Here is a 21,474-nt window from a genome sequence, read left to right as displayed (position 1 = left end):
TTTCTGAAAAATATACATTGAAAGTATTTTTATTTTTTGCTGGAATTTAAAAAACATAGGAATATTGACATTGCATTTAAAAACCCCAGGAAGTTAAGGATTATACATTGTTGCATCTCTGAAATCCAACAGTGCAAAGCTGGAAGTCACAAGAACGTCTCCCTCATGCCTTTTTTAGGAGATACCAGCATATACGTATGAACATTTTGAAACAAGGTTTTTTAAGGAAGCATCAGGCTGTCCAAACTTGAAAATGCTCTTCATTAAATACACCCAAATCTGTCACTTTTCTGGGGGCATGCTGTCAAGAAGTCAGACAGTTCAACAAACAGGTTGTATGAAACACACCAAACCCCAGTTGTTAAGGGAAGGAATCCTGATGTATTTAAAGGGAACCACAGGGCTTTAGTTTGAGATTTGTTTTAAACTGAGAAGTGTTCCTGTGTGTGCTGCTTCTCTTTGTTCTACACGCTGTATTAACATGGGCAAGTGCTACATTATGGGTGTTCTTATCCTAAATGCATACTGTTAAGTTGGTATAATCATTCCTTTCCTATGTTGCAGATAAGACACACTGATGTTCAAGTAACAGACAGTTGTATGCAAACAGAGCGAGTCATTTAAATTACCTGAAGTTTGGAAACAGAAGTTGTGAATTTATACAGCCATGATGCAGATTGTATGATTTGTCTTCACCAGGGTTAAAGCAGTATATACACAGCTGGTTTAAAATGACACATCTCAAGGTGTCAGGTAAGAAAAGCTTCCTACAAAAGTCCTTTTGAAAGTCATCATCTTGAAAGTCTTCCAGCTGCTAGAATGACACAATTCAAATTGCTACCACTTAGGCTCCAGGTAAGTAGACAGGAAAGTTAATTGCTTAAGAGTAGTAAGTGTCCATCATGAATATTAATGGTTATGGGGATGAGACCTCAAGAAGAAAGGTCTTGCCTATCCCAGTAGCTTGCTGACTGCAGTGATAGTCAATAGTTGTGGAATTCACTCATAAATATCATCATTCATTTTTATTTAAAGCCATGTCCTTACAGTAATAAAGATGACAACCCTGGGGGGGGAAAATCACATTAAATGTATATATAAGAACACTATAAAAAAGTGACAAAGTCATATATCATTACAAAAGAGGTTCCTCCTTTTTTTCCTGACAATTTCTTTTTAAGCTAAGCAAGCTTTCATTCCTATGTCAGAGAATGAGGAAAAAAAAATCAAATCCTAGAATTCTGATGTTTAGAAAAAAACCAAGAAAAGTAGTTTCATACTACAAAACATTTCACCTTACAAAAACCCCACAGAGTTATTCTGTTACCTGGATGATAAAGACAAAATGGGACGTGTCAAGGATAAGAAGATCTTAAAACTAGACCTCAAGTATTCCTGGATAAAATTCTCTTCTCTGATCACTGCACGACTCTCTGACGTTGGGGGGATGTTTGTGCAGGGAGGGAATGTGTGTGAACCAGCCAGAGAGATGCTATGGATCAGGAGAAAATCCTGCCTTTATTCTGGTGTTGTATCATTTTCCCAGTATAAACTGATATGGCGTGACCCATCCCCACAATATGAAGCAGGTACAATTTCCAACACAAATCCCACTGTTGTTTCATTTACTGAACAGTACAGTCTGTCAGAAAAATCAAAATCTGGTTTATTTTATATTCTTTATGATGAAAAGTATATAAACTGCACCTTTAAATTAAATCATGCTCCGCCCAAACTGCTCTGCATTAAGACTGATAACTTTAGTGGAGAGAATTCAGATGTTTCAGCAAATATCCATTTCCTGTTAAAAAATGTCCGCAAGACAAAATAAAAAAGTCCTTAATTTACAATAAGCAGTGTAAACAGCAAAAACAACAGAAGCCACGAAGTGTCACGCACCAGCCACTGGCACACACGTAACCCCAAATGCTCAGAGAACTTTGTATCTTCCCTTGTTGGTTGGTTGGTACGAATTTTGCTGCAAATAAAGGAGAGCACAAGCACAGTTAAAAGTGCAAATGGAGAAAGGAATTGCAATAAACCCCCACTAATAAATCCACCTTCTGTGTAAATCAGCAGTTCCTTAGAAATCTCCTTCCTAGGGAAAACATTTTCATGGGGAGGTCAATGATTTTGTGTAAGAAACGAAACTCTCAATGGCTCAGCAGGACCAGTGGAACTGAGTGCTGATCTCAATGGCTACTTAAAAAGCCAAAGACACTGTATCGTGTAGTAGCACTGAATGTTAGCCTAGAGAAAGCTGAGAATGTGATTTCTCAAGACATTATCTCATTTGAAAGAGGAGAATGTTGAACACAGCCATTATTAGCTGGGTACGCTGTAAAGCTGTAGCAAAACAAATCCCTCAATGCATGTAAAGTATTCAAATGAGCAGAGAAATTCTCCTCTCCCCTGCCTCATGGTGCTGAAATGAGGAAATTTATCGGGGCCTAACTCTTTGAGGGGTCTTCACTCAAAAAGCTCTGCTAATGTGTTATCTCCATCTGCTGGCTGGATAACAGCTGCGTGGCTGGCTGGCTGAGCACAGCAATATATTTCCTAAGCTGTTCAGTGAAATAGTCTTTTTGAGATCTATAGCTCCCAAGCCCTGATGTTAATAAAAATGCAAGCCTGAGTGCCAACATTTGTAGAAATCGATCTCATAAAGCATAAATTAAGGCACTTTCCCTCTGCATTCTGGATATTTCACTCACCAATCTGATGAGCTCCTCTTTTATAAGTCGTGTGATTTCTGCCTTTGCTTTCTGTACAGCCAGTTCGTTGGCACCTGGAGACAAAAAAGGAGGTGAAACATTTTCTGTATGTGAAGCCTACAGAATAACCACTGTGGCTATTTTCAGAAACTTTAAAGCTTGCTCAGTATCTTCACCCATTTGCTGAAGAACACTCCGGTACTGAACAGACTGCCACAGCTAGGCTGTGTCCTAAGGAAGATACTTAAACCAGTCATACATTACACTATTCAAAAACACCTTGGATGAGAGGTTTCTACTCTACTCAACCACAGTAAAACTTGCAAGGTTTTTGTTGCAGTTGATGTAATTCCTCATACCTTTAAAAGCCAAAACCCACACAATTCTATTTTCTTCCTTATTTCACTCTGGCAAAGACGTCTTTGTGCTTACCCTGAGGAGAAGCATCTCTGTGATCTCCACGTATCATTTGAGAATGCGTATTAAGATAAAGAGAGTGTTTCTTCAGTAACTGCAGAGTAACTACAGTGAGTCTGAGCACCCAGACACTATGACTACAGTGACTCCACGTCTAATCACAAAACTAGACTCCTATCTTTCATGACAATATATTTATAAAAAGAATACATACTCTCTATAGCCAAATAAATCTTTCGTTCTCCTTCTTTGGGTTCTTTGCCCGGAGGGAAGTAAGTTCCTCTGATTGTAATAGCAGCTTCAGAATATTCACTGATTCTCTGTAGCGCCTCTTTGGAGGTAACTTTCCACCTGGCAGTCTGCAAGGTAAAGGACATGGGAGGATCAACACGGAGAAGGGCATCACACAGCTGACATTTTAGACAAAGAGGAGCACTGCGCTGTAGCAATCAGCCACAGCACTACTGCAAAACATAGGCTGAAATTTCAGCCACTTATTTTTATGCAGATATATTTAAAAAGATCTGCATCTTGTGTCAGCAAGATAAAGTTATGGAAGAAGGAGAAAAGAGAAAGGAGGCATAGTATTATTGAAGCAAGAACTCTGAAGACCTTCCTCTTTGCTACACTGAAAGTTTAAAACTTGTATTTTTTTCTTATGATTTTCTGAAGCAGCACTTAAGTATTTTATTTAGCACTTTTTGTACAGGAATAGACTTCAAGGGCAAACAGATACTGTTAATGGCTGCAAATACATCTCTAACAAAATAAATGCCATTTATTTCTACCCAGTTCACTGGTAAAAGACACAAATAAGTAAACCTTAAAATCTCTATAAATAAAGCCTAAGGAATAAACACTGCCAGTTGTTTTTCAGAACCCTGTAAAAATTGTCCCAAATCTCTACAATACCCTCAAAAATACTTCCTGATAAATGCATCCCATTAATTTAGACAATGAAATTACTACAAAGTAACTAGTAGATTGTTGCATATTACTTGCAGATGGAGACAATTTTTGTCATGGTGAGCTCTGACATTCCAAGTTACAGGACTTAGGATGAGGCTGGAGAAGCTCACGCTGCCTTGGCATAAAGGCAAAGCTATTTCTGACAGGAAGAATGATCCCCTCCAGTCCCCGTTTGGTTTCCCACTTGTGGTAGGCTGAGCAAACATCCCATGTCTCCTGCCTTAAACCAGTGCTTTTCCAGAAGCCAGCTTTGGAATACGGCCTCTAAAGGCAAGTTGTTTTTCCCTGGATCCAAACTGCGCCTGTTACATATTCTCTCTCTAAGAGGTACCTTATCAACACCCATCATAAAATGACTCACCCACCATCAAGAGGCTGCCCTATGTGTAACTTACACGTGATGATATTGAATGGTTGCGTAGTACTTCTATAAAAACCAGCTTACAGAGTCAGCTGACTTCTTGCTTTAGGCACTGATTTTATCTTACTTTATCCCTGTCACCTCGGATCTGCACTGTGCTCAGTGTTACACACGTCTACAGTACAAGATGAGTCCCCCTCCCTCTAAAGGTTTCCCAGGGACAGTGATGATTCTCAGTGATGAATTTGTGCTTGATAATGTGGAATACAAATGGTCAAAATAACAAATGAGGTAGGCCAGAGCAGCAATGTTCTGAATGGCAAAAATACACAGGTCATTAAAAAAGCAAAGAGCAGTGTCAGTCACAGGAGTATGGCCTTTGAAATGAAAAGCTAAATAGTGACAAAGATTTAGATGTAAGAGAAGTCATTGGAAAGATTTCTATATGACAAGAAACACTTGTTTTTTCTGATATTCTCTGGAATATGTCCAAAGCACTGTGCTAGGAAGTGACCACAGATAATGCAGTGATTTCAATTAGGTATGATAAGAAATAGAGACCAGATATTGTATTGGCACAATCATAGTCTGAGCTCTAAGGATAGCCTTTGTTAAATAATGCTCACTTACACTTGATTATAGCAAAGTGGTTACTTGCCTGTGGGAAGTCATTGATCTCTAATTCTTCTTCGTATCTCTTGAAGGATTCGTTTTGTCCTCCATCCTGTTTCTCCTCCTCCTGCTTCTCTATGGGTACGTAATTGAGCTTAGCATTGATTTTTTCAGCCAGTTGCTCTGCAATGGTCTTGGCAGATACAGTAGGAGCTTGAATTGTGCCTCCTCTCAGGATAGCGTTTGTAGCCTGCTGCATCACATCCTGTAAAAAGACAGGTCCATGTTGGCAACAAGATAGCTTAAAGAAGTCCTATATAAACCAACAAGGCTTTCAATAAAGCTTTCTATGTAATATAATTGTCCACATAACAAATACAGTTATTTGTCTCCAAACTTCTCTTTCCCTTCTCAATAACTCCCCTAACACCCGCATAGAAAAGATCTTACTGGTCTTTTGTATCTTTAGCTCAAAATACCTTTGGACGTTCCAGACCACAATGACCTAAATCTAAATGGATTGTGTATCACATGCTTCAGAGAAAGATGTTCTGCAACTCCGCTAAGGCTGACAAAACCCAATTGTGTTAATATCTCAGTAATGAATTAACCCTTTGCCAGGGCAGACAAAGCATTTCCAGTTCTGTATTAAATCTTATTATCATATTAGCTCAACTACAAATCCTACAACTTGTCACTGGAGTTAGCACAGCACAGATGAGCTAAATAATGTGGTAATGTTAGTGGTGTGCAGAAACACTAAATGAAATGGCAGCCACACAACTAAGAATTGAACAACAACAACTGACCTTGAAGTGGAAGGGGACCAATACTTGTGCCTCTGCTCCAAGATTCTTCTGAGCATTGATTCTCAAAGCCAGTCTTTTAGCAATTTCCAATTTCTCTGCATTTCCAGCGGATGGTGTAGGAGCATTTGATGTTCCTGGTGCTGCCATGTCCTTTACTCTTTTCTTTGAATTGAACATGCTTTCAATTTGTTCATCAATCTGAAGAAAACAACAATTATTAGATCACTGCATTTACCATTAGGTAATCTCACCACCCTAAAGAAAACACGAAGGTGCATTTAGTTTATACACTTTTAAAGAAATTAATCTCATTTAAATGGTAGAAGCTGGCCCAGAACTACAACTCAGCAAAAGGAACAGATGATCTGCTAATCAGGAAAAAGCTTGAGCACAGTGTTTACTCCCAAGGTCATAAAACAGGAGTCTAACAAACACTAAGGAAGGAATATAAGGATTTAGACATAGAAAAGGCTACTCTGAATTTCTTTAAAACACTGCAAGTAAAATAAATGACTGTAACTGAGGGCAATCGTTCTATTTCATTTATACAAGATTAGTAGTATAAAGAATTTATATGACATATACATAACCACATATATTAAGTATAAAGTACAAGTAAGTCAGAAAGAGACTTTCAAGATCATTACAGATCTTGATTTTCCAAGCTATTTATGCTTTATATCAAAGAATACATCCAGATCTACTAATGGAATTTAATTAAGTCAGTAGCAAAGGACATGGAGTAACACAAATCCATGTATTCTGCAACGTGTCATGTAACCTACTGGGGAAAACCAAATATATTGGAAATCTTTAAGCAATTTAAATCTTATTTTCAGGTGCTTACATCGACAGCTGTATCTTCATCATCTGAGTCTTGCAAGCCAAGAGCTGCTTTCTGTAGCTTCTTCCTTTCATTAGCCAAAGCCTGTTCTGTTTCATCAAACTTAAAACCTTTGCCAGAGAATCCACTGCTTTTTTTAATCAGCTTTCCCTCCTGAAAATAAAAACATACATCTTCATACTTGGAAGTTTAAAATCCCAATTTTGATAGTCAGAAAATAACTATAAAATTAGAAAAATACTTATTTTAAAGTTTATTTTAGATTATTTATTTTAAAAAGCAAATCCTAGCACACTTAGAAAGCCCTTCAAATTTACAAATGGTATTTTACAATGAAGTCTGATAAAAAAGCTGTGTTAATTCAGCAAATAGAAACAATCACTATTGGGGTTTTCTGTAAGTACGTATTTAAATGCTTTTCAAGTGCAGTAAAATAGAACCCTCCAGTTTTTCTATCAGAAAAACTCCGAAGTCACTCTTCTCAGCATGAGCAAGATCCTCAGATGGCGAGAGCTCTAGAAATAATAATACAGATTCTGTGAAAGAACTTCATCATCTTTTATGTGGATTTTGATAAAAGCCAAAGTGCCCCTTACACAATAGGTGTTTCCCTACCACATGCCAGATGATAATATTCAAATTCTCAAGCACAGTCCTGTAAATGACGTTCAAGATCCCAATCCCCAAAACACTTCCACACTTTCCGACGCATACATATGTGGGCTCAGTGATGTCAGTGAGATAACCTACGTATATACACTGCACAACTACACCCACGTTCACACGCATTAAACTCAGCCCAAAGCCCACTACAGAAGAAAGAATTACTTACAGCCTTCTGTTGGTCTTTGAAGTCAGCCCAGAGCTTCTCTAAATCAGTAGGAATTGGATTCCCGGACAATTCCAAAGCCTTAATGATATCACCAGCATACCGTGCCTGATCCTCAGTAATGAATGTGTATGCATAGCCCTGGTCAAAGTGAATTTAAAAGATAATAAAAAAAGATCTCTAAAGACACTTTATCTCTAAATTTATGGAAGTACCCCCGCACAGATGCTGCTGTTCTGGTCAATAAAAGCAGCCATGATATTCCTGCTTAAACTACTTTTTATCAGGAATGTGGAATGAATAATGTGATTTCCCAGGAAGCTGATACTGAGGTAATCAACCACAGAGGGTAGAAACCTAAGTTTTTCCTTTCAGTCTTGTCATGGTTAAAAGTTTGGAAAATAAGATCTTACAAATTTAGTAGGGCACATTTCCAACAGTGAAAAGCACCCAAACTTTCAGCCAACAGATGGGATTTAAAAGAACATTCATACATCAGAGCTACATGTCAGTTCCAACTTTTATAGTGCTGAAATTCAGAATGTATCTTACACACAATCACTCAAATGCACTTCAAAGGAAACCCCTCTTCCCAACAATAATATAAACTACTCCCTCTGTAGCTATCCCTTGGGAACACCTTGATCAAGCAATAAATAAGGACAAACTTTCAGTAGAACCAAACCAGACAAATGCTGATCCATACTTTATTGCCAGCTCGTCCAGTTCTTCCTGCTCGGTGCACATAGTCTTCATAATGGTTGGGACAGCTGTAATTGACCACCAGCATCAACTGTTTTACATCCAACCCCCTCGCTGCTACAGATGTGGCCACCAGAAGTTTGCAAGTTCCATTCTTGAAATCATTAATGATGCTGTCCCTGTCATACTGATCAATGCCTGCCAGAAACCAAACAGTTCGTTAGCAAGCTCTGCTTTGTGCCAGAGCCACACACCAACTTCCAACAAGCAAAAGCTAAGCAAATAACATTCACAATACATTCACACTTTTAGAGGCAAAGGGTATTAGCCAGAATTATAAATCTTAGTCTATTATCCAGAATAACAAAACCGTGAAGTTCTTCTACTACAAAAAGCTGTTTACCCATACCAAGATCCTCAAAAGTTTCTTTAATATGATTTTCTGTTTGACTTCTTGTATTCAACTAAGACCTCACCTGGAGGCTTTGCCTGTTCTCTAAAGGCAACAGAAGTCTCAGAAGAATGAGAGTATTTTTCCTTCTTCCACTAATGAGCAGTGGTTTGTACTTACTGGTTACTGCATTTTTAAGAGCATTATATATATAAAGTTTTAAAATGTTCTGGGATGGACAATGTTCAAAAAGAGATTTCCTCTTCTTGCTACTAAACTACATCCATTCTATTCCTACTTGATGTCAGAAAAGTGAAACAACAGCTGCTATTATTGTGCAATCTCAAATAAAAATATCATATAATATCCCCCAATAGCATTCGCTCCTCTACAACAGCAAGTAGTTAGTAATATTCCCTGGGAGGTGTTAACTCTCAGTAACAACTCTGCTGCACAGAAACAAGATTTGGCATCTGATGACATCTCACAGGGAACAATAATGAGTAATTACAGAAAACTATCCTGTCTATTTCGAATCAAGAAACAAAACTCTTGCTCACTTTTAAAGCAAAACCTGCTTAGGAAGAAATAACAATTGGTACTATACAGGAACTAAGTAGCCTCTCTTTGTAACTACTAAATACAATATTCTAGTTTGGAGTTGTTAATGTAAACCATTAAGATTGCAGATTACCTCCATGAAGAGACAAGCAAGGGTAAGAGGCTCTCATTAGATCTTTCAACAACCCATCAGCATGTTCTTGTTTATCTACAAATATGATCACTGATCCTTTCTCCTGATAGTGTCCCAGGAGCTCCAGTAACTTCAAAAACTTGTTCTCTTCTTCTATGACAATCTGGAGAAAGACATACCAAAGTAGGAAGAGTATAAATTGTATCTTCAGTCATTAAACACCTTCAGGGCACACACAAACAAAAATCAGGAACAAGAGAGGACTTTCCCAGGCTGTTTCCACAGTCAGGGGCGAAAGTACTGTTCAGCTCAGTAGGATAAGGCAAAAACAAAAAAAGAATGATCACATTGCATTTGCAGATTGAGATGCTAGTTTATTCTGAGTTCACATTTAGTAAGGTCTAAACTTCTAAAAGTAGAAGTTTTGTGGCTATACTGGTGCTTTGAATATAGCTTTGTGGCCACATTCAATCTTGCCAGGAGTATTTTGCAAGCAAAGGAGAAGGTAAGCAAGGCAGACGTGTGATACTCACAACATGTTGCTCCACATCAGAACAGACAACACTTCTGCCTCCAACCTGCACTTCTATAGGTTTACTGAGGATTCTCCGAGCTAGTGCCTCCATAGCTCTGGGAAAAGTAGCAGAGAACATGACAGTCTGACGGTCAGGCCTGACGTTGTCTACAATGCGCATAACCTGGTTTAAGAGAAGATCCCCTGTTAGTGCTGTAACTGAACTTCACACACAGACAGAGCTGTCATCTTTGAAGCTAGGTGGTATCCGCACTACACAGACTACAAAACATTTCTTTCCAGATTTCCTCTTGGGACCTAGGTGCTGGCATTGGAAGACAGGCAAAACTTGCTGGATGAGAAAGGAAGTTGAGTGGCAATATGCAACCTGACAACAGCCCAGCAGAAACCTTAAGACATGCAGCAACTCCACAGCTCAAGAGATGAAATACAGTAATTTTCCTAGTTTTGGGGGACAACAGAACCTGATGGCAACTGGAAATAGTCCTGGATGCCCGAATCTGCCAGCAAGGAATGTGTCACTAACGCTTCCAACATTTTGTTCCTGTTTTCTGCATGACTTTACCAGGAGACATTAGGAAGTATAAGCAGGCTTTACCAGGAAGTATAAGCAGTGTAGCTTACTACTAATATGACACTTGAATCAAAGCATTACATTGGACTACAAGATGGCTAAACGTATCCAAAACAAGTGTGTAAAAAAAATAGCAAGTTTACGCATGAAATTATTGAAAACAAAGCATTAGAGAGAGTAGAGAAATTAAAGAGTCAGTTTAAACTGTTGTCCATATGTAGCACATCTTCTTGAGCACTCCTTGGCAGTGTAATAATAGCATAGCACTGCAAAATCCTGTGGAGTGGCAAAGAACATCTTGTGACAATATCACTCCTGTCATTAATTACCTGAGGCTCAAAACCCATGTCAAACATTCTGTCTGCTTCATCAAGTACAACGTATGTGACTCGACGGAGATTTGTCACCCGACCTGTGAAAGGAGAGGAAAAAGCACATGGGAAACAAAATCAAACGGAAATCAAGCTTCCCCTCAGGAATAACTTTTTAAATGTTTTATAGTCTCACTATCTTCTAACAAAGACATTAATTTATTCTTTAAAAAAATTCACTAAATGTGAATTTTCATGTTCTCATTTTAATCAGGAATACATTGTGGGAAACGTGTAAGTATGCACAAGGCCCTTTTAGTTTGTCAAACTCTTCTCTTGCATACCATCATAGGGCCAGAAGAACCTGTAAAATTCAGAAAAGTGCCCTCGCCAAAACACATCATAAAACTAAGACTGAGATGAAGCAAGGAGCCACATCAGCCATTATCTGACAGCGACACCTAGAAAAAAACATATTAGAGATTACAGCGCATGTGTGGAAGGCAAAGCCCAGTGCTAACTGCTGCAGCCTCAGAAAAACTCCTCTCATACATATCATCTGTAACGCTTCCTCGGAGCTAGAGATAACTAGTTGAGGATAATCATACTAATTCTAAGCTAACTATGCTAGTAATAGGCATAAAACAGAGTAAGCAGTCTTTTCAAAGTGAATATACAAAGATTGAAACCTACCCAGTAACACGACTAAATTTAAGGACCACCCCAAACTCTGGGACAGCTGGAAACAAAGTTGTGTATCTGTGAACATTTAGAGGTTCTGATGGACAGGATAATTAACACCCTTCCCAAACAAATGGCCAAGAGATTCCCTTTCACGAGGAGGATTTAACGGAAGGATTTAAGAATCATATTCTCAAATGATATAAACACGTGAACACATTCAGCTCCAAACAGCTGTGGAGCGCCACTGTCAAATGCTCTCGGAATGGAACAGATTTCTCACCCTTCCTACAAGTACCACTCAGACATGTGCCTATCAAACTACAGCAGAATTTGGTCCTTTCAGCTTCAGCAAATTGGAGCTGAATCCTCAAATTACTTGGTAGAGATTTAGCGCTGCATTTTTTAAGGTATGGAATTCAGGCTTAAGGAACAAAATAGGTATTTCTTTAAATCTACATATCTATTTAACATCTTAACACTTTCATCCCCAAATAATAACTTTGTAAAATTACTTGGGAACAGCATTAATGTACCTACCTTTGACGATTTAAGTCTTGGAAGCCCAGTTCTATATGTCTTGAAGGTACTTTTTCCACAGAAGTTAAATAATGTCAACAGTTTAGTAGAGGTTTTGATGTGGAATAATTTAATAATAAAACTTTATCTAATAAGCATGCAATGGTTACACTAGGACAAAACCTCTTAAAGCTGCAGTGGCTCAGATGAATCAATCTGAATATGTGATATAAGGTCAGTTCTTTTACTTTTGAATAGTTATTTAGGGAGGGCTTCTTTGGTTTTGAAAACCAACAGATAAAGGCAGAGTCAGAGGCTCTCAGGTACAAGTGGTAACTGCTGAGCTACACTAATGATAATAAAGGTTCAGTGGGCAGATAAAATAAGCAACTCTATAAAACCTTTATCTACATGACTTGAACTTAAAGAATTTGGACCAGCACATCTTAAGTTTAACAATGATAAACATTCTCAGAAACCCAAGAATGTCATATTTCCTGTCCTCCCCAAAACAGTCAAACCAATATTTGATTTAACCTATCATTACTGCTATACATTCTCAATAGCAAGATAGTGCAGCCTGAAGAGATATAAGAAAATTCCATAAGACCATTTATCAAAATACATGATCTTTGAATTTGTTAGAATTACACAACAAATATAAAAAACTCTCCATAGGAAAAGGTTTGCTACTCACCATTGTTAGCTGCTAACATGTCAATCATACGCCCAGGTGTGCAAACAATTATTTCAGCACCTCTTTTGAGTTCAGCAATCTGATTTTAAAACACAGTGAACAAACTGTTAGAGTGGGGTTTTGCTTGGTGTTTTTTTAATAACATGTATCATAGAATCCCAGCCTGGTTTGGGCTGAAGGGACCTTAAAGCTCATCCAGCTCCAACCCCTGCCACGGGCAGGGACAGATTCCACTAGAGCAGGTTGCTCCAAGCCCCTGTGTCCAACCTGGCCTTGAACACTGCCAGGGATGGGGCAGCCACAGCTTCTCTGGGAAAAGTCTGTGCCAGCGCCTCAGCACCCTCACAGGGAAGAGCTTCTGCCTCAGAGCTCATCTCAATCTCCCCTCTGGCAGGTTAAAGCCATTCCCCTTGGCCTGTCCCTACAGGCCCTTGTCCAAAGCCCCTCTCCAGGTTTCTTGTCAGCCCCTTTAGGCACTGGAGTGGCTCTAAGGTCTCCCTGGAGCCTTCTCTTCTCCAGGCTTATATTGCAATACTGTAGCTGTTCTACTAGTGTGACTTGTTTATGTGAAGATTTTACACAGCAATTTCTGTAAGTCTTTGGAAAACTGCTTCCCAAAAGAGCAACCTCCAACAACCTAAGCTGGAGGACAACTCATACTTTTCAGAATTTTCAAGAAGATCAGTATGTTTAAGGCTATGTTATGTGCAAATGCTTAAGCTTCTGCATTACTCCACTCATACAGAGAAGATACATAACGAAGGTTACACAAGTGTACTGGATTTATGGAGAGAGAAAGAAAGTAAATTCACTGCAAAGGTAACACTGAGGTTCAGGAGTTATGTGACAAGTAAGGTGTGTTCTTTGCATACCTGTTCGCTGATTCCTGTCCCTCCATAAACACAGACAACTCGAAGCCCAAGGGTCTTGGAGAATTTCTTGCACTCCTTGGTGATCTGCAAAGCCAACTCACGAGTAGGTGTCATGATGACAGCTGAAAAGCACAGTACTTTCATCAGCCTTGGTAATGAGAGATGTTGTTATTTATATAATAGAAGTTAATATTTTGTAATGATGTTTACAGCAATTTACTTATGCTTTTCTTGAAATTACATTTAAAAAACCACATATAATTCAGACAGCATGGGGTGGGTGGGGGTGGAAATCTGATCAAAGTTTCAAAATCAAAGCAGTAAGATCTCCCAGATATACCGAGTGCTCTTGAAACAGCATCAGACAGCCCAGTGATCACAAACACCATTCAGTATCATGGTGAGCATTAATTCAATTTAAAAAAGCCACTCATTAATGGACATTAGTAAGTAAATATTCCTCCCTATAGCCAACAGAAAAACTGAAGACCCTTCTAAAGCATATGCTTGACTCTTCAGTTATTTAAACAGCAATTATGAAAATCAAAGCTGTGTACCTATGGGACCTTCTCCTTCTTCTAATGCTCTCTGATCCATAATGTGTCTGAACATGGGCAATAGAAATGCAATAGTTTTCCCACTTCCCGTTTTAGCAATGCCGATCAAATCACGGCCGTTCATAATTGCAGGGATAGCCTGGGTCTGAATGGGAGTGGGCTTTTCATAGCCATGCCTTGAAGAAAGGAAAACCAAAAGATATTTTAAGAACAAAATAGGATTTGACAGATGTGAATTGCAAAGTCATGCTAAAAAAAAGTTGCAGTCATATTTACATGAACATATCAGTGCCATTCAAAATATACAGCTTAAAAAGGAGCAGCAAACGCATGATACAAATGGCAGAAGGAATAGTTCATAACAGTAGTTCGACACAGAGCAATAAACACTCTGCTGACTATAAATGTAACATCTACAGACATGGATGTGTTGCATTACGTGACAAACAAAAAGGTTTTTCTCATAAATGTATTATAGAACACAGTGAGCAAAGTATGATTTAGTTCATAAAGTGCTTGCTTACTTTTTGAGGGCAGTGAGAATCTTCATGGAAATACCACACTGTACCCAGGTTTTTATTGGTTTGGGGCAGCCTTTTCCCTTGACTGTAATCCCCTCCAACTCCAGCCTGTACACATTCACCTCTGAAACAGAGTTTGCATTACAACAGAGTCAAACTTGACACTTCTCTACTACCTTGATCAAGATACTCTTCAAATACTAATTTTATCACCACCAGAAAACCAGCTTTTAGCTTGTTGCACAAAAATACAGGAGGTGGGTGGAAAGGACTCAGGTAACTTTTTCAGTCAAAGCCTCATATATAATGGTATGAAGTTATCCATAACAGTGATCTGATTCAGTGCTTTTCTAGACAAAGTTGCTCCAAATGCTCTTCAATTCCAGAAGAATTTGCTGTTTCTTCACACATCAAAACCTGCCATTCTTTTCTTTAACAGGACCCAAGGTGTTCTGGTCAGATCTGCCCTTACCTTCTTGAGTCATTTTAGCTAGTTCTGGTACTTCAACATAGAAGTTTTTCCTGAAAGGTTCGTATTCGATCTTTCCATGATCCACTGGTTCTAGCAGCTTCCTCTGCTTGGTCTGATAGCCAGTCAGGGCAGTCTGAAGATCAACTTCTTCCTCTTCTGAGGAATACTGTGCAGATTATAATTTGTGTGAAAATCAGGATGAATGGTATTCCCAGAGGCTCTGGTTTTTCATTTATGGAGGAACTTTACTCAGAAGCAACAGTTACTCCTTACTCTTTTGGACCACACACTGAAAACCTGCTCTCAGTTTGAGTCCCAACTATTCTTCCATCCATTTCCTCCATGTTCCTCCCAAACTTCAACTTTCACCATGTTCTGTATCACTTTCACAACTTTATGAATACTAACTAGCAGCCAGCTCACTGAACCCACACCCAGAGAGGGCGGCTTCCATTTAACCACTTGTACCACCTCTTCCTATTAAAACACACTTGTTATTTACAGCCAGTGTAACACAAAATGCTTATATATTTGGCTTAGTGCGCTGCCTACTAGAACACATGACTTGGCATCACATTTTGTAGCCCTAGAAACAAACTCCTTTCTACTCTTTCCTAAGCTGTAACAACAGTACAAGGAACAAGAAATTGCAAGATCAAAAAATCTTGTGACTGTGGTTCTGCAAATTAAATAACTAAATATTTATCTCCTAAGAGATAAATAAATCCCAGGACTATCCCCATTCTCATGTCTCTTAAAATAAGCACGTTGCCTTTCATAGTAGAAATACAAGACGTTTCCATTACCTCCATTGCATCTTGGTCATTCTCCATGAGCTCCCCTTTCTTCTTTTCTGACTCTGCAGCTGCCTTTTTGGTTGTCACCACAGTTACTACCTTGGTAACAGTTGGTCCGGACTTCTATAAAAACAGGTAGTAAGAATTATTGTGCTATCACACACAGCAAACCCCACACTGCATAAAACACACAGAGTATCTGTGCTGCTGAATGCATTATGATGGTTTGGGGCTTTTTTCCCACTTCCTTCAGTGAAATTTCATCAGAATAATCCCTGATATTCTGAGCTTGATAAAAACACCAGGAAATTAAAGCTAAAGCAAAGAGGCATTAAGTGCATCTACCTGACTTCTTGCCTTTTTGCATTTCCCCCCTTTTCTTCCAAAGCCACTGGGACATTAAAACACAAATGTTTAATAAATGGTTTTACCTTTTCACTCCCACCTCCACCTTTCACGCTTCTCATATTGAACTTCTTGACCTCTTCTTTTACTTCTTCCATATAAGCATCCAAAGGATCTAACTCTTCATCTTCAACCTCATTGCCTTCTTTTTCTCCTTCTGCAGTTTCCTCCTCATCATCTAATATGAACAAGAAAGATGGGAATAAAATAGGGAAAGAGGAAAGTGTTCACATGTGTTGAATTATTACTGTACCCAAATAACTATAGTCCAGTTTTATTATTGTACCATTTTTCCTCATACAAATCTCTCCAGTTTGTTAATCTCAATTATAACTTAAACCATCTGAAGCCATGACCAGGTTTAGGCTTTGTTACTTTACAGTTCTGAAAAGTAATTAAATGCTTTACAGATAATGCAATACTAGCAAGAAAAGTATTTCAACTGTTATATATGAAAAATTCAATACCATCATCATCTTCTAAACTCCATTTTTTGCCCTGTTTCATCTCTTCAATTTCCTTTTTCAGCTCTCCTATGTTCTCCATCGCCTTCTTGCGTTGCTCTTCCCTCCATTTCTCCACTCTCTCTTTTCGTTTTCTCATTTCTTCTTCTAGTTTGTTCTGATCAAAATTCTATGACAAAACCCAACCAAACAGTGAAAATTAATGGCCACTGGCTTTAGTCTGTGCTTCTTCAAACAACTACAACCATTGTGTGAGCGGGGACTGGACACCCACCAACTTATCCCAACAGAAGTAACTGAAAAGTACTAACATCAACTATCAACTCATTGTAGCCATTGACTGAGAAAAGGCTGAAGAATTATCCTGTTACCCTCTACTTCCAAAGGTCCTTCTGGTACAAAAGCCTGTGACTGGTTTATGCCTGGGGAGCCCTCACTGACCATGCAATGGCTACTAACGAAGGAGGGTTAGGAACAATGTGCTGTTCTAGAAAAGTCAGCTAAAACTGCTGGTTTGGGAATTCTTCATCTAGACACAACTTCTCATATAATGGAATAAGGCAAAGTGAGCTTCCCTCTCCCTCTGTTCTTTGATTCCTGCCTGGCTCCAGAGGACAAGAAAATGTTCAGCTCCTCTGGTGACACCTAATCTGTGACAAACGAGAGACCCTTCAGGCTTGTCTGGGGTTCATAGTCTAAGAGGTTTGAAACCTTCAATTGAGAAGAATGTTTCTTCTGCAAGAACCAGAAGCACACCCAGTGACAGGAGTGTGTGCTATTGAAGAGAATGCTCTCTCAGTGGGGATTTTGTCCAGCTCTAAGAACAGGTTTTCTTTCATTAATGCACTAATCTATGGCTAACTTAATTCCTACTTTAAATTCTAATGTTTTAAATTTCTATGTGTTAAAAGCTTCTACCTCAGTGGCCACAGTATTTGGGGTCGCATCTTTATCCTTCTCTTCTTCTTTGTCATCTTTGTCTTTTTTCTTTTCTTTGGAAACTTCCACACCGTCTGTCTTTTCTTTAGATCTTGACCTGAAAGGTGAGATCAAAGAGTTCTGAGAACACTGAAGCTTTTCCCAGGGGCAGGATCCACATGTGCTGGATAGAAACAGGACTCTGAACACCCAGTAGTGATTTATGTTTTCAAATACCTTACAAAGCACATTGCTTCCCTGGGAATCTTTCCATGTCATGGAAATATTCCTTTTAACTACCAGAAATGTAGAATCTATTGCAACCCACCAATTCACCTTGGTTCTCACAACAAACTGCATTAGACATGTTAAGCAGTAAAGTACGGTCACATCATATTCTCCTCGTTCTACAAACCAAAGCTTTGCCTGATTCTTTCCATGCTACCAACAGTTCTGTGATACCTTGTCATGATGATATCAGAGAACAAATACCTGTTTTCTGCTTTCCTGTTCTTGCTTGGACTGGAGGATCGAGACCGTCTGCCCCTGCTCCTGCTTCTAGAGCGCCTCCTCTCCCGGCTCCGGGATCTTCTCCTCTCTCGGCTCCGTTCCCTTTCTCTGCTTCTTGAACGTCTGCCACGGAACAAAACTGTATTTACTTAGCACGTAATCACAGTGTCATTTTAGCTGCTATTGAGGAACAGGTTGTCAAAGGAATCCGACAATCATCGAGACTGCTAAGAGCTTACAAACTCCAGCACCAGTAGCTAGAAACCACTTAATTACCAAAATCATTAAACACAATAAAATCCATCCTGAACAACAGCAAACTCATCACAGTGGAAGGACACCAGTGTTCAGGTGACAGGCGTTTGTGTCTCCTTTGGGTGGGATTAGGAAGTCATACCTTTGGCGCTTCCTGTCCCGTGACCGAGACCTCCTCTTGTCCCTGCTGCGGGACCTCTCACGTCTCCGGTCTCGATCCCGACTTCTGGAGCGTCTGTCTTCACGTTTCCTCTTGTCAGACGGGGAACGGCTCCTGGAGCGGCTGCCGGAGCGTCCCCGTGACGCGGAGCGCTTCCGATAGTGCCTGACCATGGATGCACAGAGAGAGGAACGGTTACAGTGAGAGCAATCTGCAGTTAAAGGGTATTGGTCCCATTTAGGTGGACAGGCCAAAAATAATCACTTCTCTTGGGCTTCTCGAATCTCTAAACGTTTGTAATCATCTTGCCAAACGGATTAATATCTATATATTGATATCAATATATACATAAATCAGTATATATATATATATATACTCCTAATGATGCTGGAATTAGAGGCATTACTTGGTGATGGTTTTGCTTTGTTTTAGAGTGCTGCTATAAGCACATAATGAGAACACTAGAACATGAAGAACAATTTCCTTTTCAGAAATCCACTGATTTGCTTTATACAGAGGAAAAGACAAAGACCCTTTGAAGCCACCTCAAAATCTGTTGAACAAATAAAACTGTTCTTTGTTGCTTTTTATGCAATACATCATTTTTATGCAGGTTAGCCGTGTAAGTGACACCTCCGCTCAGCAGAAAAGCTCTCAGGCTGCAATTCAAGAAACAGAAACCCCTGAACATAGGTGACACAGCAGTGGTCAATGCTGACATGAAAAGAAATCCCATAACGTCACCAAACATCACAACAGAAGCTTGAAGAAGTCAGCAAGGCCCAAGGGGTGTGTGAATGAGATGGGAATCTCTCTCTCTCCCTCATTTACTCTTTATTGAAGGCTAGGAATTACATAGGAAATTCTTCAGCTGAGCCTACAAGTCAAAGAGTGACCTCTATGGTGACCATCTCCTGATCTTCGGCCACCAAGCCAGAATAATGCCCTTGTTCACCCTCTTGTAGCCCAGGACCGAAAGGCCCTTTCTCCCAACAAGCCTGGGAAGCAAGAAGAAGAGGGAAGACAAGCCCTCAAGCCCCCAGCTCCTTCTCTCCCTTCTGTCCCTGCCACACAGGGTTGTGTTACAACCATATTGGCACTAAAAATAAAGCTTATTTCAGCACCTTGATATATTTAGGTGCCGTGTACACTTGGAATCAGTACGGCAGCAGCATGATATCCATATACTGCTGATCCACAGCATAAGCGAATGCAAAGAACATCTGTCAGTGTAAGACAGCTCTAATTTCCTTTGCATCTCTGCCACAAAATGCCCTGGGATCTGCTCCCCACACCTCCCCCTTTCTAATCTTTGTGTTTTAGACAACCAAAATTACTATGTTTTACTTTCCCCTTACATGCAATAAAGCGGACATGATTCCAGGTTCCAAAAGCCCCAGTCTGACAAACATTGCTTTCCATCAGCTCCAGCACACGCAGCCCACCCCCCCTCCACCCAGCATTCCCTCACTTTTAGAACTTTTTATACCTATTAAAATAGAAAATTAAGACACGTTTAAACCCACTTTTTACATTAGTTTTAGCCCAAACAGAAAACACTTGTCGCTATGAGAAGAGAAGCTGTCCTGTAGTGAGTGAGGGACTCCTGCTTCAGGGTGAGCAGTTTGGTGCTCAGTTCCCAGGAGGTTTTGCAGCCTCAGTCTCTAACAGTGTCCTGCTGGCAACAACCCCTGCGCCAGCCAGTCTGAAACCGATTTAGAGCTATCTACGGGAGCTGAATCACCGATTTGAACCCAATCTGGTTGTTAAAATGTCACCTCCTCTGCCTCTCTCAGTATAAATCTCAGTTGTGGCTCTCAGAAGCTGCTACACTGCAGGGACAACCGCACGTGGGGCCTATTAGGGCACTGTTTTGGTGTTAAAGCCGGATAGTTTGGTTAAACTAGGAAACGGAGCCATGTGCCACAAGAGCACGTGTAGTTTATTGAGCTGGCTCAAAGCCCGGTAGGTGTAAGCAGCTCCAGACCAGGCCCGACCTGAGACACACCGAGTACACGGCCACATCCCCGCTGAGCTGGTTCCAGCTCCTCAGGTGTTTACACCTGCTGCGAGAGGACGAGAGGTGCGTGATCCCGCAGGAACTTCGGAAGAACCAGCAAAACCCTCTAATCCGGGTAAAACACCCCCAACCCGGCTCATTGCGCCACCGCTATCCGTGCCAAGCGAGGCGGCAGAGCCCAGCTGGGCTCCGCGGGGTTCGCGCCCGCCAGCGCCGGCTCTTCGGGCCCAACGCCAGGGGCCGGGCCCGCCGGCTCCTCACCCGGCCCCGAGCTCCCCGCCCCGCGCCGGGCCCAGCCCCGGAGCCTGCCCCAGCGGCCCGCCGCGGCCCTCGGCGAGCCCGCCGCCCTTTGTTCCCTGCACACAGCCGCCCGCCCCGCGCCGCCGCCCCGAGGCAGCCGCGGCCCCCGTCGCGGTCCGTGGCGGCGCCGTCCCCGCTGCCTCACCTGGACTCCCGGCCCATGGCGGCGGCGGCGGCGGCGCGGTCCCTCCGCTACACGGCAGCGGCCATTCCCCGCCCCAGCGCCCGGGACGACGAGAGGCGCGGCGGGAAGGGCCCCCCCACTTCCTGCCGCCGCTCGCCTGCAGCGCCCCCCGCCGGCCGGAGGGCGCAGCGCCCCCGAAGCTGGCAGCGTTCGGCAGCTCCCGCCGTCCCGCCCGCCGCAAGGGGCCGGGCACAGGGTACACCCCGACCCCCCCCGATCCAGGCCGAACTGCCGAGGAAGCGGGTAACAAACATCCTTTTAATAGAAAACACGCAGTTTGGCACTAAACATGGAACAGAATCGCGTACAGGAACAGAGAGAGGCTGAAATCGGAACAGAAGGGATCCAGGTGCTGCCCACAGGTTGCTTGGCGCGATGCC

General features: G+C 41.0%; 1 protein-coding gene across 1 annotated transcript; it reads right to left on the bottom strand.

The window, feature by feature from the left end:
• Positions 1–21,173, bottom strand: DDX46 (DEAD-box helicase 46). Its single transcript, XM_030504432.1, has 23 exons — positions 21,056–21,173; positions 18,573–18,755; positions 18,158–18,298; positions 17,666–17,783; positions 16,751–16,916; positions 16,310–16,461; positions 15,888–16,001; positions 15,082–15,247; positions 14,613–14,733; positions 14,089–14,264; positions 13,532–13,653; positions 12,660–12,738; positions 10,781–10,863; positions 9,876–10,040; positions 9,343–9,505; positions 8,262–8,455; positions 7,559–7,696; positions 6,730–6,879; positions 5,883–6,080; positions 5,120–5,338; positions 3,346–3,490; positions 2,715–2,788; positions 1–1,978 (listed from the first exon to the last, which is right to left on the bottom strand). Exons 1-23 carry the CDS (start codon positions 21,070–21,072, stop codon positions 1,931–1,933), a joined length of 3,132 nt encoding a protein of 1,043 aa, XP_030360292.1. The 5' UTR covers positions 21,073–21,173; the 3' UTR covers positions 1–1,930.
• Between the last annotated feature and the right edge of the window lie 301 nt (positions 21,174–21,474).

This window comes from Strigops habroptila, chromosome 12, assembly GCF_004027225.2.
Source record: "Strigops habroptila isolate Jane chromosome 12, bStrHab1.2.pri, whole genome shotgun sequence".
Classification (NCBI taxonomy): Eukaryota; Metazoa; Chordata; class Aves; order Psittaciformes; family Psittacidae; genus Strigops; species Strigops habroptila.
Note: the sequence above shows the minus strand (reverse complement) of the source record. Positions and strands in the feature narration are given on the sequence as shown.